General features: G+C 29.4%; 3 protein-coding genes and 1 long non-coding RNA gene across 7 annotated transcripts; 2 read left to right on the forward strand and 2 right to left on the reverse strand.

Annotated features, from left to right (window-relative positions):
* Positions 1-8,047: 8,047 nt before the first annotated feature.
* Positions 8,048-8,800, forward strand: LOC122567949. Its single transcript, XR_006316929.1, has 2 exons — positions 8,048-8,109; positions 8,215-8,800. It is a non-coding gene; the product is annotated as an uncharacterized LOC122567949 (long non-coding RNA).
* A 249-nt stretch (positions 8,801-9,049) lies between these two features.
* On the reverse strand, positions 9,050-10,856 carry LOC122567948 (proteasome subunit alpha type-4). Its single transcript, XM_043727135.1, has 3 exons — positions 10,617-10,856; positions 9,378-10,005; positions 9,050-9,262 (listed from the first exon to the last, which is right to left on the reverse strand). The coding sequence occupies exons 1-3, from the start codon at positions 10,617-10,619 to the stop codon at positions 9,120-9,122; spliced, it is 774 nt and encodes a 257-aa protein (XP_043583070.1). The 5' UTR covers positions 10,620-10,856; the 3' UTR covers positions 9,050-9,119.
* Positions 10,857-11,191: 335 nt separating this feature from the next.
* LOC122567970 (MATH and LRR domain-containing protein PFE0570w-like) lies at positions 11,192-13,782 on the reverse strand. Of its 4 annotated transcripts, XM_043727179.1 has the most exons (4): positions 13,426-13,782; positions 12,848-13,019; positions 12,102-12,684; positions 11,192-11,978 (listed from the first exon to the last, which is right to left on the reverse strand). In XM_043727179.1, exons 2-4 carry the CDS (start codon positions 13,013-13,015, stop codon positions 11,662-11,664), a joined length of 1,068 nt encoding a protein of 355 aa, XP_043583114.1. In that variant the 5' UTR covers positions 13,016-13,019; positions 13,426-13,782; the 3' UTR covers positions 11,192-11,661. The 4 variants fall into 4 exon arrangements, with proteins under 4 accessions (XP_043583114.1, XP_043583110.1, XP_043583112.1 ...); XM_043727175.1 differs by having other exon boundaries at positions 11,192-12,684; XM_043727177.1 differs by having other exon boundaries at positions 11,192-12,684; positions 13,362-13,494.
* A 301-nt stretch (positions 13,783-14,083) lies between these two features.
* Positions 14,084-18,218, forward strand: LOC122567974 (eukaryotic translation initiation factor 3 subunit J). The gene is made up of 6 exons (XM_043727186.1): positions 14,084-14,244; positions 14,337-14,419; positions 15,055-15,168; positions 15,561-15,699; positions 17,429-17,593; positions 17,949-18,218. The coding sequence occupies exons 1-6, from the start codon at positions 14,229-14,231 to the stop codon at positions 18,140-18,142; spliced, it is 711 nt and encodes a 236-aa protein (XP_043583121.1). The 5' UTR covers positions 14,084-14,228; the 3' UTR covers positions 18,143-18,218.
* Positions 18,219-18,465: the final 247 nt, after the last annotated feature.

Genomic DNA, 18,465 nt, shown 5'->3' on the forward strand with positions numbered 1-18,465 from the left:
AGTTATAATTTTGCAGTCAATTTGGATGTATTTAATTCTCATTACTATGAAATTATTATCATTTGATATTTTATTCCAATGCCATTTATCGTAAGTATATTGGAGCTCGAATTTTATGATAGAGTTTACAATCCATTTAATTTTCATTTTCATCTACTATTACAAATTCAAGAAATCGTTTATTTATTGATTTTCGTCTTTTCTCGAAAATTAATACTTCTTAATCGATATTTATCGTTGATTTGCATTCGTGTCTTCCCTCTGTTCAACTGTTTCTTATATTAACTTTTGCTACAAAAATTATCTTCTATTAAAACTGCAATTCGATGTTAAACTCAGCAAGATAACAATTATTCAAGATAATAATATAATTATATAATTATAATAAATTGTTTTTCGTAAGCTTCGATTATTTCATAATCGTATATTATTCGCTATCTGCTATTTTGAAGCGGGAACGTTGTAATGGAATGGAAGAACAGAATATGTCTCGGTTATTATCGTTGATATATCCTATACTTTCTTTAGTTCGTTCGAATTAAAAACAAGGCTATCGGTTTGATACGAAAAACGCAAAAAATATCCGTTTCATTAGCTATTTTGATACTCAGCACAAATGCACAAACATTCGATTAAATAACTATCAAGATTCGTTTTCTTCGTACTATGCAATATTTGTCTTTTTCGCGATAATCAATTTCGTCGTAAATAAGCATCGGTCGGTGTTTTTGCCTTCGTTATATAGCTATTTTCTATTCTTGTCATTTGGACAAGCGATTCGTAATTTGAAGTATGTTTAATTAGTAACGGACTTGATGATCTTTGCTACAAAAATATATTTTCCGCTTCATACGAAACCTTGTCAACTTGCAAAGTGACTTCTATTTGAAATAAATCTACTGAAATTAGGTCATCGAAACAAAAAATAAATATCTTACTGATGTAGCACTAAGAACCATTGTTACAGCGTTCGATTATCACTATTTTTTATTATCTTCTTTTATGGTCTGTAAAAAGTTGGAAATTTTTTAAGTAAACAATCTTTAAACACTTTTCAAAATAAAAGATTTGCATTTGTATGATCGTTTGTGGCAAAATTTTGCACCATGTTCAAGTCCAATTTTAATTTATAAGAGATCACCGTCCTTTGTATTACTATTAAAAATTTTATAGTATAACGTTACAGAAATTCTAAAACGAATTAGTGACTTTGATGCTTACGTTCAGAAAAAAGTCGCAAGACAAGTGTTCGATGATATTTCGAAAAGTTACGATACTGCACAATTGATTGTATTGATTTATAATTGTATTTCGTACCATATTAATTTAGAATTTCAACCATGATAGAACTGTTGGAGAAATAGTAGCGAATAGAAGTAAACCAGTAATCTGTTTTATATTTTTGTATATTGTTAAGGGTTGAGACAGAATCGAATAAAATGTATGTTTAAGTAAATAATTGAGATTGACAGTTGGAAACGTTAACTTTGAAAATTGTACTTGATAGTTGATAAATAGAGTGTTGTGGAAAATTTGGAAAAAGGTTTTTGATCAGATCTTAGTGCCTGGATAGAATAGGGCCGAGCGAAATTGCGTTTTTAGAAAATAAAGTAAATAAATAAATGGTCGTCATTGATCGTTAATCTCGCCTGATAAGAATTTGAAATTTCTTATGTGGAATTTCTTTTTTAGTTTCGCGTTAGAAGAATTTTAGATATAATAACGAGTATGAAAAAGCGAATGAAAGTAATGAAAACAGCATGTAAAGATTTCTATAAGCTTAGCTGAGATCCGGATTCGATAATTTTCAACGAATGCATCTGCTAATATAATAATACTACTCGTCTTTTTAGGTATCAAGAAACATTAAAGATGAAACCATTTGTGTCGCAGTATTTTACAGAAGTTCAAATATGTAGAATTTTTATTCGATGAGACTTTTCCAATGGAATGTTAATTGATAGCTAGAATTTTTATTAGATAAAATTTTATTAATGGCTAGGAGTTTTATTAATTTCTATGTAAATGGGATAATATAAAAAATATTTACTCCTATTTTGTCAAGTAGTGGTTTATTCTTCTCCTTCTATCGTTTTCTCCGTTGCATTATTTTATTTCATATTGATCGACGTTGAAAGAAAGACATTCTTTCAAAAAGCGAATGAACTCAATTATTTTAATACGTTGGACGAATGATCATATACTGGGATAGAATTTGTGTTAAGAATTTTATGGCGAACTTCGAAACAATACTCTCTAAACTATGAGTTGTTCGATATTGAAACAAAAACTTCTCAATTTCTTAATACCACTATTTTATCTTCGATAACACGTCTTTCCCCTCAACTAATTCTTATTGTTACAAGGATATTATTGCAGCAACTTTTTTTTATACTATTGTATAAGGATTTTTTACCAACAACTTACTTATTATTTTGCATGATTTTCGATCTTTCAGCGGCTTTCATTTCATTTTAAAGAAAACACTGACATGTGTATCGAAAGATAAAATTATTTTCGATATTCCTACAGAACTGCACCCACAAATTTGTAAATATTAATTCACGGTATTGTATTTATTTTTATTTCATATTTTTTTCAAGTGTAATCTTTCTTCTTTTATTACGCTTTGCCGGATCACGTTCTGACGCAACAAATGTCAAAAATGATACATGTATAGTGGCATTGAATGAAAGCTATTTTTCTAATATATGCATGCTTTCGACGATGAAAGTTGCGCTACAATAGAGAATTGACCCAGTGATTTTAAAATCCTTTCGCTACGGCGATTCGTTCCGCCAAAGCGCCGCCACTGAACGGGATCCAGTGTCAAAAGTATACACGTAGCGCGTGGACAGTCTTCGGCGTTCGGATTTGCTTATTACGTCTGAATAACGTTGTCTTGACATGCTCTAGGTGTCAATAATAAAATTCATGTACATTAACCTGAACAATTAAGATAAACAGCAAATTGCGATACATTTAAGAAATAAGAGTACCTTTAAAAAGTGAAAGGACGTACCGGTATATAAATTTTTTGGGCATTTTTTGTCTAAAGTTTGTGATATTTTTCTTAACTAACTATTGTACTGTAATAGACGAAACAAATTCAAAAAACCAAGGATGAATAAATATGACTCCATAAAGTATCTGCAAGTATTTGGCGCGGAACTCTCAAGAGGCGCTGCTAGGCATAAATTAGTTGGCCACGCTGCCGGCTATAGGCGGCGTTAGCCTTCAGGGGTCGTTTCATGCACGTTGGCTATAACCGTCGTTAGGAGCGAAAGGGTTAATACCACGATTCCTATCATATCGTGCAATATAATATAATATAATATAATAATAAAGGATTATTATGATTATTGCTGCAACAGGCAAGAAGCATGGTATATCTTTCGATGATATTACACTCTGAGAATGAAGGAACGTGGATCTGTTGTTGCGAAGGTACCATCAACCAATGACTAAATCGCAATGCTAAGAGTAACTTTACGTACCGACACAAGTGTGACAAATATGAACAAACTTTCAGCACCCGAACATTTCAATAGTAATTTGAATGTATTCCGTAATGAATACGATTTTCGTTAAATTCAGATATGAATTTCTGTTCCTTTATACGAATCTCTATCAGTTACGTGATATGGTTTATTTTACCTGGCATTCAATAATTTTGTTCGATAATTTTGTTCACAGAAATCGCATCATTTGAATATATTCGAATATAAACTATATTTAAACAGGAATTTATTTTTCAAGTGTGACGTTGAATAATTTTGCACAGTTCACAAAAAGATAAAGCAGCCCAGCAAAAATCGGTCTAAGACTGAAATCAAATACTCCTGATCTATGTAAAGTCGTGCTTAATGTAAAATAGGAATCAATTGTAGAAATTTGATTTTACATTTTATTTCAACGAAGTACATTTATATATGTTGACATTTAAATCCGAATAATTGCAAAAGACGAATAAAAGATATGTACCGAGTGAGTATTATCGTTTAGAGTACACACTACGTAGAAACGAGAACAACGTCAAAACCAGCTTCTTTTTATGTTTTTGTTTTTAACATTTCCCTCTCATTGTTTCGATGTTTCAAGATATTTCAGAGAATCGTTAAATTATACGAGAAAAGATAACGAACAAAATATGTTCGACGATCTTTTGCTTCGTAGCTTTCGCATTTTGATAGGTAGTATCGACATCTATTCTCTAAAATACGAACGAATCGCTAGATCGTAATTCGTTTGTTCCTTTTCTGAAATATTTTGGAAACATCTTTCCGTTATTTCAAATCTTGCAGTTCCATTTCCAACGATATACAATCGATTGTTTCTGTTATTTATTTCTAACAAATAGCAAGAAACTGTTCGTCTCCTGTCAAACTGTAGAAATTTATTCAGGAATTAGGCTTGTTCGTTTACGTTTAATCGGTCGTGCACTTTCGAACAACTATAAAACACGATATGTTGGATCTATCGTTTATAATGCAATCAATTTAAAATACACATCTCAAAATGTTTACATTTATTTAACGAAATCGTTATGGATTTTTTTCCGATGAACATACGAGAATTATCGAAATGAGAATCGGATTGACCTTGAATTTCACGTAACCGTAGATAATTGTATTTTATTTATTCTAGAGGATTCGTAGTTACGTAGAAAAATGTACGAAGCCGACTCGACAAAAGATCACCGCTTAATTTTCAGCAACGAATCGAATACTTTATGTGCTATGACATTCTGCAACAATTATCAAAAATAAAAGTACAAATTGCATACAAATATTGTTTATCAATATCGAAATAAAATGTTCTTTGATTTCTATCGAGCAGAAGAATGATATTTTGAATGTTTCTGAATGAAAATGATTGTGAAATACCGCAACTTCTTCTAAAATAACTCTTATTTCGTTCAGTGGCCGCAAGATGCTGTTATAAAATTTCGAACGACGAATAAAACTCTTGTCGCTAATATTATAAATATTTGGAAAACCTTCTGTTGCAATTTCACTGAAATAACGAGCACCTGTTTGAAACATCACCTATCAATTTCTTTTTCTCAGTATATTAAGATAGTCATTTTTAAGATAGTCGTGTTATCTTCGTTAACGATTCTTCTAACTTTCGTTTCAGAGACACACTTCGGAGAGAACGGTACACAAGGAATTAGAATTTTCGATTGATAGAAGACACTGGCAAAAGGAAACATTTGCAAACGTGACTACTTTTAACTTTCTATTTTTGCCAATTTTAATCTGCTAATAGTTTCTTTAATCAGCTAAACGAGAAAACGATCAAGTGCCGACGAAAATCAAAATAAGAACGTTAAAACGATAGAAACAAACTAAAGAAACTAAATAGAAAAAATGATGCTAAATCGTGAAATTTTTTACATAGTCTATCGAAACACCAAGACCGTGTATAATTGCCAGATACAGGACTCACCATTGCCGGAAGATTTCGCTGCGAATCTTCCTCCAGGACACTCTGTGACCCTTCTGTTCGGGTAGCGAGCTACTTCTGCGGAGTTCGAAGGCAGTAGCAGCTCTTAAATAGTCGTTTCGACGGGTGCACGCGTTGCGATGACCCGTGAGAAAATTTCACCCTATTTCTACGATCCCACGGGGTCAAAGGTCGGGCAAACCCTGATTTTTACCTGTTTCCGGGCTGGCAAAAAGGGGATGCTCAGTTAGTCGGACACGCAGCAACCAGAACCGATGACGACTATGTGAAGAGAGGAGAGATGGTAACGGTCGTTTTCTTTCAGGTTCTTTATGGAGAAGGAAGGGTGCAGGTTTCGATTCGTGAGAATTAAACCTGGCAGGAGTAGAAAGTTCGAGATACCTTTAAACATTAGAGAGATAATCCATCTTCGGTGTAAAAAGCGAAATTGTCATAACTAGAACGTGAATTTTTATCCAAATTCATATTTTTGAGAATAGAATTTAAAAAATAAAGGATATGAGTAGGAAAATGGAAAGAACCTATCAAGTATCCTAGAAAGCACTATACTTTGGATATCTTATATATCTTTTTCATATTACGCGCATTCTGTACAATTTTGCATTTTCAAATTTCCTATGAATGCATGAAAATCCGCAGTTTAATTATTATATTTAGTTGGCAGGAAGGAAAAGGATTGAAATACCCTTAAACATTAAAAAGATCACTCATTTTTGAAAAGTATGAAAAACAAAATTGTTACAACTACACTGACGATTATTGTGAATTTATAAGAATTTTAGAAATGCGAAATTACATAGAGTGTGGCTAATAAATATAAAGAAAGTGATTATAAGTGCTTTTCTATAATAATGAAAACTATGACCTTTTATAATAGTTAAAAGGTAAAACAAGGTTTTCTTCTGAGGGTTTACTTTTTAAATCAAAACGCTACTTCTTAATCGAGAACAATAATGTTCTCCAAAATATGACTTTGTATACAATCGCCAATTATAGCGATGATATTACATTTTTGTCTTTTCCTTTTAATCTTTCGTTCAACTTACAATTCCTTCCAGAAGCAAAACATAGATGTAGCCAAATATTTAAGAAATAACAACTTTCTTATTGCTAAACTAGTTAAGGCTACGCGTTACACGTATAGAAACGCGAGCAACATCAGAACCTCTTTATATTTTTTTAGCTTTTTTTATATTTCTGACGTTTTACTTCTCTCAACAGATGTTTAGAGGTATTTCGAAATATTGACATTATATGTAGGAAGATAGCGAACAAGATATTTTGTGCGATCTTTCACCTCGTAGCTTTCTCGTTTCTCGAATAGTATCAGTAGGAACCTTTCCTCTACAACAAAATTTATAAAACATCATACCTTATAATACCTTTATAATGATATAAGGAGATTTCAATCTGCTTTCCAAGCACGAACTTTTCGTTTAAAAGTGGAATGGATTAAAAAATATAAAACTACAATTTTTCGACAAAATCGTAATCACGCGAAATAGTCATAATTTATATAATAATAATAAAATTTATGTAACCGATACGAGCGTTTCAACCGTTTCATAATACGAACGCACAATCTTGTCGTTTTATTCTTCTTTTACCCTCTCACACTATTCAAATCGTTGAAAGCGGTTCAACGACAAGAAGATCCAGTTTTATTCCCCATTTAACCATCGAACTGTTCGTCTCTGTATCTCTAACCCGTTCCGCGTAAATTATAATCCTACGTGTGACTTTATTTACCTTGATACAAGATTTATATTTATATTATTTATATAGTATACGTATATACACAATATTATGTTATAGATTTACATACAGTGATATATATATATATATAGTTATATATATGTAGTTATATATATATATATATATAAAGTTGCGTCACTGTATGCAAGAAGTCACCAGTACCTGTAGGATTAAACTTAAAAATTTCGTAAGATTAGGATTCTATTAACAATGTACAACATGCAACAACTACGAACAGAAACCAAAGATCGTGTATTGTACAAATATCTGCAATACTCAGCGTACAAATTTCATATTACAGCGGAATATCCAGAAATATTGTTAAAAATAAAAATTGTTAGTAATAAAGAGCAAGCCAAGGCAATATATTATTTTATATTTAAAAAATATTAAAAATAAGAGCCTTCTGTTTAAACGAATAGACTTAAGAACGTTTAGGACATAAGGGTAGAAAATAAGAAAAACTCTGTACAAGGTTGCAAAAGGTGATTTCACAATTTTATATCGAAATCGCAATGTATATGCCTAACAAATTTATTTTCGATAAACATTTTATTATATGTGCGGTTACTTCGACATAATTGTATGTTATATTGCAATTAACTATCATAATATGATCGTATAAATATATTGCACGCGTTATTACCTTTGATATGTATTTATGCCACTCTTCGTGTACATAAAAAGGAATTTTTTTACTAGTTCATTAACATTACCGACAGTAGTTATATTATCAACCCATATCCTCCTTTACCGACCCACGATACTCTATACAAATCATTTGATACACTCCTTGGTAAACCTGCGCATATATATGCATATGTGATCCGCCATATTCATTTCCTGAAAAGTTTATTTATATTTAGGTCGCGAAATTAGATTCAGGTAAACCGTCGTTTGATTTCAAATTTCTAAGATATCTAATTTCGAGAACATTTCATTAAAATATCCTTCTTCGTGAGAAATATGTCAAAAATTTAATTCAAATAGACGAATAGTAGCGAAGATTGTCAGCTGGGAGTGTGGCGGCTCCTGTAATCCGGCTACTCGGAGGCTAGTTATGATGGAGGGTCTGAGAGCGGGGGTTCCTGTTGGTGCGGGATTCACGTTGACTGGGCGTCCGCGCTAAGCTCGCCATCAATATGGGCATCCTGTCGAGGAATCCGGGATGGCCAGGTTGGCTAGGGAGAGGCGAACCGGGCCAGAGGGGAAACCCAGCAGCCAAAAGTCTCCGTGGCGGGCAGTAGTGGGATCGCGCCCGGGAGTGGGACCGCAGTGACAGCCTGGTCAATATGACTCGACTCATAACTTTTTTTTTCATCTTTTTCAGTTTTTTATCTTATCCCAGTTAACATAGCACCATAGACGTATGTTTAAACTAATCGCTTATAATTTTTTATAATAAAAATCTTTGTCCGTATGGGCTGTTATAGTGTGACAATTGTCTCCAACTGCTGTATCAATTTTTCATTCTTTTTGAATATTTGTTATGAGGTAAATACTTCTTTCTGTGCGTCTCTAATTTGTAGTGGACTTCTGTATTATACCTGTTATTCTAATATATTTTTCGAAGATATATTTCTTTATAACAATTACTCGGTTAAAACATAATCCAGTTATTCTTTTGATTTAAAAAAAAAAAGAGAGAAAGAAAGATCAAATTAATGAATTAGCTATGATGCTCGTATAGGAAACTTATTAATTTGTACATTATTATTCATTATTTCTGTCTCTTACACTTTCTCTTCGGTATAATGTAATGTTGTGTAAAAGAATATTGACATTATATTCGGTATAAGGATTGGAAACTGAATAAGACAGTTCATAGAATTTCAGGACAATATTATTAAACAAGAAAATATAAGAAAAATACAAGATATGCGATATGGTTATTTTTATAATTTTTGTTTCTCTTTCTTTGCTTGTTCAGCAAGTGCTTCTAAGCGATCGTGTTCTGCAATTAAAGCATCAACTTCACTCGTAGGAAGGATCCTTGTAATAGTTTTATCATTTTCTCTTATTAGAGTGACCATTTCCACTGAAATAAAATAAAAAGTAGTTAAAATATTACACAATTTTATATTTATGTAAACTACATTTAAATTATATGTTAACTAGATTATGGAAACTACATTTAAATTATATACATTTACCTTTGTCTCCTGATAATTTATTAAGATCTAAAGTCTTAGACAGCACTTTTATAGCCAGTGCTTTTGCTTCATCTAATGTAATATTGTTATTATCATATTCCTGCTTTAATGATGATACTGCAGCAGCAGAATTATGTCCAATACAAGTTGCTTTCCAGCCTCCATAATTCCCACTTGGATCTGACTGATACAATTGGTATCCATAATGCTTGTCCCATCCCATATATAAGATGGAAACACCAAAAGGCCTTTTTCCTCCATATTGTGTATATGCCTGCTTTACATCACAAAGCCAAGACACAAGTTGCTCACAAGGAATAGGTTCTCCATATTGCAGTAAATAGCGTTGCGCAATTAAACGTAATTCATTTGTTAATACATTAGCATCAGAAGTGATACCAGCAACAGAACACACAATGTCATCATTGAGTTTGTAGATCTTTTCAGAATAATATACTTCATCCAATAATTTATTTATATTACGTCTTTCTGCCACAAGTAGAACACCGTCAGTTGCTAAAATGCCAAGGCAAGTACCTGCATGACTTATAGCTTCCATTGCATATTCTACTTGATAAAGACGACCCTCAGGAGAAAAGATTGTTGTGCGTGTATCATATCTGCGTGCCTGTTAGCGTAAAAAGGAATTAAATATGACTTAAAAATGTCAATATTATATTTTTAAATTTCATAATCTTATGAAACTGATGTTTTTACTATTAATTTCTTTATGTTTATGTTGCAATATCGGTTAAATTTTTTATAGATTCTAAAATAATATAGCCCTATTATATATACTTGTAAATATGAATTTATGTAACCTAAAATACTAGCTAAACAAATTTAAAACTCAATATAAATAAAAACTTGAAATACTCAATTTAATAAGAACATAGTATCATAAAATAAACGGTGCGTCCATATGTGATGTAAATAAATAAATAAATAAACTTCATTAAATTAACTTTATGACGATGATCATTCAAGTTTTAACAACAGCAATTTATAAACAATAATGAATAAATTTCTATGAAGAAATGAAAAAATTTTTTAAACGCAAGAACACATTTAATAAAACAAATTTACATATAATATCCTAATACTATTATTATATATATTATTTCGTTATTAATGAATGACAATGCAATTTATGTAACCTCTAAATTTTAATAGAAAGATACCTAAAAGGTTAATGAAAATTATAACAATAATACTAAATTAATATTTCTTTATATTTACCATTATGTGAAACTTTTAGTACGGTAGATACAATATTATGACAAATAAAAGTGAGAAATTGACACCAGCAATAAGAAGCGATTTGTACAAGTCGGCTTTTTGAAGAACTTCAGAACACACAACAGTTTGTTCTGGAAGTTGACAAGATTTCACATCAATCTTAATGTGTTCTATAATAAGACTGGCATTCTTATAGAATAAATGTAATAAATATAACAAATAAAACAAATCAATTGAGGACATACGCTCATAATCTATTTATTTTATACTATATATATTATATGTATAATATATAGTATATATAGTATAATATAGTATAAATATATATAGTATAAATGTATTATATACATATAGTATAAACTAGATAGATTATATATATATATATATATAAAGATATTTTTTTTAATCCTCTGATATATGTAAAAATTATATTTATATTAAATAATTTACTTACTTTTTGCTATCTTCTTTTTACAAATATTTACTTAATGAAATTTTTACGATAAAATCAGTAATTTACTTCAATTATTTTGATGTGGATTAGGAGGATTTGTAATTAAATATTATAATAATTGTTGTTGTATAAAAATATATTTAATTTTAAAAAATATATAAACTCAATTATCATCAGTACTTTTCTAGCGAATAATATTTTGTCACTATTAAAAATCGAATTACCAATTGTATTATAAAAATACATCATTTGTACATACATAATTTGCATAATATTGTAATTTTCCAATCGATATTCGTAATCATTTTAATTATCATTGTTTTCGAAAGTTTTATTAAGTTTTAAAAAGAATATAATTAAAAAAAAAAAGGAAAACGAAATACCGACATTTTACGATTACAAAAGAAAAAGGAACTTTATGGAAACTATACATATAGCTTCATCGTTAATTCTTAAAAATCATATCAAACATTTTAAGAAGGAGAAGGAATTGCTTGTAACATCTTAAAAAGAAAAACGAATTTCATAAGGTAATACGTTAAGAACGAAATAACAGAAATAACGAAATTAAGCATATTATTAAAGTATTTTCTATTCTTTGTCATAACCAGAAGCCAAATCTTGTGTCATTTTTTCCCCTTCTTCTTCTTCTCCCATTTTCATATTAGAGTTCAAATACTGATAAATTCTAGTGAATCCTCTCCCAGTACTAATTTTTTTTGCTTCCCCATAGAGTTTTGCTGCTATTTTTGTATTGCACGAAATAATATTCTGTGAGTTAGAGTTACCTTGTTTGCTTAACTTTGGTTGAGAATTATTTCTTTTAATATTATCCTTTTTATCGTTTCCTTGTGTTTCAGAATTATTTCCTTGAGAAATTGCATTCATTTTAGAATCACTTCCTATATCTGAAACATCTTTATTAGCCTCAAAAATATTTTTAAATGATGTAACAGCATTGTTTTCTTCATTAGAAATATTTTCTTTTTCTTTTTGACTAAAACTATTATTTATAGTTGAAGAAGTGATACCTATATCAATACTTGTATCAATAGTATCATTTTTCAAGCAATTTTTTTCAGAATCTGCTATCTTATTACTATTATTACTTATAATGGAAACATCTTCTCTTTTCGATGAATTACTCTTTGTTTCCTTCTTCCCATCGCTTTCCTCTATTTTCAATTTGCCTAACTTAGAAATGAGATTACTAGCAAAATTTCCATCACATAACATTGCTTTAGAAAGTTGTTTAGGTGGCTGCAATGGTTGTTCAATGTCTACTTTCTTTCTTGTAGTACTCGTGCTGTTGCTAGTGTTGCTGCTGGCGTTGCTGTCAGTTTTTTGAATAAGAGACATTCTCTCTCTTTCATACAGTTTAAACTGTTTCTTCTTTGATTTTGACATAGCAATCACCCCTCTAATTACATCTCTATTTTCTGTCGCAGCTATTGGATTATATGGTTGACTATTTCCAGTCCAGTCTTCAGCCTTCGTATAAGTTTTCATGCTAGGTACACTCTGTATTGGAACTGTCTGAACGTCTTCATTTGGTTCTAACGTGATTTCCTTGCTTTTTACATCTCCACTTGTTGGACATACTAACAAATGGTGCTACAGAAATAAATTATACTAACATTAGAATCTAAAAATTAATGATTTGACTTATCAGATATTAAATTCTTCCATTGGGTAACACAAATGGTTAAGTAGGAATAACATGAATGAAATATAAAAATTTATAGAAAAGGGTGTGTAAAAATGTTTTCTAATTTACCTCATACTCTTGCGGGTCTAATAAGTGTGATCTATCGTATTTGCAAATAACCTTGTAATTTTTCGGGTAATTTTTGGCACATTTTGTTATATGAATTTGAAATCTAGATTTTCTAATACGATGACATTTGTTGTATGGGCAGGTAATATAAATCTCCATGTCATTCATTTTTCTAGGAACAAAAGAAATAAAAATTATTATATAATTATAAAACTAGTACGTATATTTATATATAACGAGAATGTTTTCAATGTCATCTTCAAGTATCATGTTGTATCTTCTTTTTTTATGGTCGACTGGTTGACAAAACAAGTAATTAAAAAAAATATAACAGTTATTGTTAATAAAAATGGTCACTCAAAGGAGGGAAAATTATAAGTTTAAATTTCTGTATTAATAATAGAATTTATTATATTCTAATTCGTAAATAACTTTTATGTTCAACGTTACATGTGTAATCTTATCTAAAATATAATTTTTAATTTATTTTCAAGCTTAATATATAAAATATTACGTTCTCTCGGTCTTCTTACAACAGTCGCAAATTGTTTAGGCAATAATATTTTGAATTTACTTGCCAATTGTATCAAAAGTATATCACTTGCAAAATCGCACAACTGTATTACTACTCATATCACAATACATGTATCTACATACATCACATATTGTTTTAATCTAAATTTTGAATCCGTAACGTATAATTCAAACGTATATATAATTTTCAACGAAAGAGCTTTTAAAGGGAAGTCCGCTTATGATAAAGCTTTGCAATATGACGACAGAAACAAATAGTAAATTTTAGCCTTATAAATTTAAATTATAAATAATTTATTATGAACCAGCGTAAATGATAAATTTTGCGAATATATTAATTACAGACAATCGAATTTCCATAGATCTATGTGCATCTGTTTTACAATGTATAAATGTGTTATACGGAATTTTATCATTTTACAAAAGGAAAGAAAAAAAGCAATAGAAGTAATAATATTTATATATTAAATACGAAAATAAATTAATAGAAATTGTAATCAACTCTTTTTTTAGAATTTAAAACTTGTCGATACAAATTATTGCTATTATATATTATTACTATGTTTTCCTATTACTAATTTCCGTTGCAAAAACTTGCTAATTAAAATGATAATAACAATCCCTAAATAATCATTGTGTTTGGTACTATTTTTAATACAGGGTATCCAATCTCTAACATACGTAATTTATGTTTCACACCACCACTATCTCGCAAGAAAGGCACACGCTTTCCTCGCACAGTATGGCTCGCTTGATTCCAGTCGTGATCTGTTCAACCACGTTAATTCGAGGAGGTTTTGTTTCATTTACGAACGAAATCGTGCGCAAATAATCCAAAATCCACACCATGGATGACGAGTGGGGTATGTACAAATCGATTTTCCGACATTTAATTGTTATGCGATTGTACCTTTAATCGAAACTACGAAACCATTTTAACCTTCAACTTTTACAGATGTCGAAAACGCTGAGGCGAAATTCGACCTCGCTATCAGATCCAACAAGTGGGAGGGCGAAGACGAAGACGAAGATGTCAAGGTTCTGTGTTACTGACTTTCCTATTCTAATTTTGTGCATACGATTTTCAAAATCTTCCGTTCAGACGACACACCATAAGTATGGTTAACCTTTCATAGAGCTAGTCAACATGAGTCGAATAGCGCGATAATTGATTATTGTCGAACAGATTTGAAGTTTATTCTTGAATTTGAATTGTATAAACATTGAAACCAAAATTAGAATTCAAGATGAGTGAAATGCATTTAAATTGAAATTTACGTTTATGTTTGATAATGAATAATTATAGAAATTTGGAATTTATTACTAACGTGTTGTATGTATTTTTAAATTGGATTCTATGTATCGGAGATGAATTGATTCTAAGTTTATCTCATTTTTAAAATAATATCATAGGTACAGTTAGCATAATTTTCAATTTTAAATAAAATTAAGTTTAATTATGTCATGATCATGTCAGACTTGATAATAGTGGGAATTGTCAGAACATAAACCGGATCATGTAGGATATAAATTATTTTGTAAAGATATTTTATTGATATATCTAAATTATTGTAGTTAGAAATATAAGATTAAAAGAGAATTAAATACATTAAATACATATGTTAGAAAATGAAGTGCTTGTACAATGATTTCAAGAAATAATCAATCAACAGGATAGCTGGGAAGATGTCGAAGAAGAAAAGAAAGATGTAGAAAAACCTGCAGAAGTGCCTAAGGCTAAACCAAAGCCAAAGAAAGCTTTGGCAGAAAGAATTGAAGAGCGTGAGGTATAACTTTTCTTTCGATTAAATTTTTTAAATATGTTTTCCTAAAGTAATTTGTCTTAAAGTAAAATTTAATCCACTTGTTTGATTGTTTGTTTATTATTTTCTATTTATTTTCACATTATACAAGTAAGGTACAGGTGAAAAAAGAATTGATCCCTTGGGAAAAACAAAGCATATGCATAAACATTATTGCGCATTTTAAACTTACTCTTTCATGAACACTTCTTTCCCAGTTGTAACATGATTGTAGGGATACTCTCTATATGAATAAAAATTTACGATTTTTATTGTATGTTTTTGTTTATCTAATTTCTGTTAGTTTATGTATGTAAAAAAAATTACAGCATTTATTATATTAATATGACAAGTATTTCTAATTTTGTTAATTATAGAAAAAAGCAAAAGCAGAGGCAGAAAGGAAAGCTAAAGAGAAAGAGGAAGCATTAACACCAGAAGAGAGGAGAGCAGAACAAATAAGGCGTCAAAGGCTCCAAGAAGAAGCTGATTTACGCCTTGCTATGGAGACTTTCGGTTTGTCCAACCTTGTTGATTTTTCTCATCGCAAGCCGCACAAAACTGAGAAGAAATGACTTCACTAAAAACTTTTACTTATTAACTCTTTGCACTCCTATTTTTATTTAATAATATGAATTTTAAATAACTTATGAAAGTATGTAGTCATTTCATTAATATTTGATAAGGTAAAGATAATGCTATCTTTCTTAAAAGTATTAGAATTAGAACTTTACTTACAAGGAATTAGGAAGTATGTATTACTTTATTTTTTAAATATTTGATCTTGCTACTGCAAAGCTATGAACTATTTTGTAATTTTACATAAAATTGACACAGATTTAAAGTATAGCACAGAAAAGTATATTAGATTAATAACGTATGTATTTAAATATGAGCATTGTTATTTTTATTTGTTTCATAACCTTGTTTAATTTTAAGTTTAGATTCAAATTTCGAGACACATCTATAAGCTCTTTCTTATCTTTGAATCTCCTAAAGTTCTTAATTGATATTAAGTTAGTTGCCGAATCTAATATCATTTTAATTAAGAAAGCTCTTGCATTTAGATCTAAATGTTTAAATCCTAAATATAACTCTTTAAATTAAGATAATTGAAACTTAATGTGAGTATTATATTTTTGAAATGTGTTTTATTTCTTTCACAGCTATGATTTAGAAGAAATATTTTACTTCAGATATTGTATTTGCTCAAGGTTTAATAATTGGATAGCAAAGAGTTGATTCCACATTCATGGCTTAATGCAAATTTTTAATGGCTTAATTATGTTTTAAAGCTTTATCTTTCATAAACTAATATACAGTATATTTTGCCAGTATTAAGTGTTATTGGTGTAAAAATCAAAATAATTATTATGTAATTTCTAAATACATTCCATTTAGTAAAATAACTATATATACATAATATAAAATTTCTAACAATTTTCTCGTTTTTAAAAGGACAATATGAAGTATTTTTTATATAAATTAAAATTGTACATACAGTAAAATAGTTATAAAAAATTCTGAATAACTTTTATATGCTCAAAGTGTTCTGTTTTCATCATATTGTTGTAAAAACTTAAACAAATTTTGGGTGTATTTAAATTCTTAATTTATAATACTATACTTACTACTGTAATTACAATAGTTAATTGTTAACTATTGAACATTCTCATATTTTTACATTTAATCCAGTTAAAAAGATTAAGTTTATGTCAGGAACTGTACCAGAGATGTAAATCATGTATCTCAATTATTTAATATAATTTTTGAGGAAAATGCAGAATTGTTATTGTACAAAAAATAAACACTTCTATTTCATAAAAATATAATGCAGACGTGTCTTATTTATCAACATTAATCTCCCGTACCGTTCCTGATAAACGTTTAATTTTAATAACAATATACTATATGTTTTCTAAACATTGATATGATGAATGTTTAAAATTATTTGTTTATTCGAAGGTAAAATCTCATAGCATTAAAGTTATAGGTAATATCTCGCCTACATAAGGAATATATTTGAAAATATCATTCTGTATGTAAATTTTTAATATTAAACGAACAAACACTACTTCTATTACTATTGGTCCAATTTTTATAATTAAATTATGGAAGATAGACGAATGTAAATTAATGTAATTAGTATTATATCACTCATCTAATAATTTTTATTATAAAAATTATTAGTAAAAACAGCTGTAATTATCTTATTAGGAATTATAATTTGAAATTTTTCCCTTAGGTGTAACAGAAGAACCTGCTTTGAGTCTAGATACGACAGTACCTAGCACAAAAGAAGAATTTGAGCAGTATGAAAGTGTACTTACACAGAAGCTAAATCAACTTGCTAAAAGTGCTGAGTTTCCTCCGTTTGGAGAAGAACTTATTAAATCTGTTGCTCTCAATTGTAAGTACATTATATTAAAATATAAAAAAATCCAATATCTTTGTGTCATCTATCCTCACTACTGTGTCTGCATGGTAACAGCAACATCATAACAATTAACAAAAGGCCATATTTTTAAAAAATTCAATTTCAATAAATTATTCCTTTTATAAATTCACTTCTTCTTTATAAAATTAATTTTAATTACAATTTTTTTCTATTATAGATTTATTTCATCTTCACTGTAAACTAATATCAAATAAATTAACATACTTTAATAAAGCAAACAATCGATTTCATAAATGCGTATTGCTTATATTAATTTAAATATTAATTTAATGGTAGATATGGTATATTATATTAATCTTGTTTACAGTATCCTCAGCGCATTTGAAGAAAGTTAAAACGTTGATCGATAATTTATTGATTGAGAAGCAGAAAATCGAGAAAGGAGAAAAGGCGAAAAAGAACAAGGGCAAGGGAAAAGCAAAACTGAAAATCGAAGATGACAACACTCTTTTGAGCGAATACGGCGACTATGTTTACGATGACTACGACGATTTCATGTAGCGACCTTCTCATCCCATATTCTTATTATTCCCTAATTCCTTTTCTAGTCGCCTAAATACAAGCAAATGGTTATTAACATTTTTGCAAATTTTATATCCTTTATTCTCTCTTTATATTTGAATTTTCATTCTCTTTATTTCTTGGTTCGAGAATGGTTACAATATTAAAAATTACATCAAATAGTTTTTAGAATTTCATGTTATACAGGATATTTCGTTTAACTGGAAACGACAGAATATCTCACGAGGCATTAAAGTTATCAAAAGAATGTTTTAACGAAAGTTGTTTGGTTCGAGGAGGGGCATCATATGGATGAAATTATT

The sequence above is a fragment of the Bombus pyrosoma genome, linkage group LG5 (genome assembly GCF_014825855.1).
Source record: "Bombus pyrosoma isolate SC7728 linkage group LG5, ASM1482585v1, whole genome shotgun sequence".
NCBI lineage: Eukaryota > Metazoa > Arthropoda > Insecta > Hymenoptera > Apidae > Bombus > Bombus pyrosoma.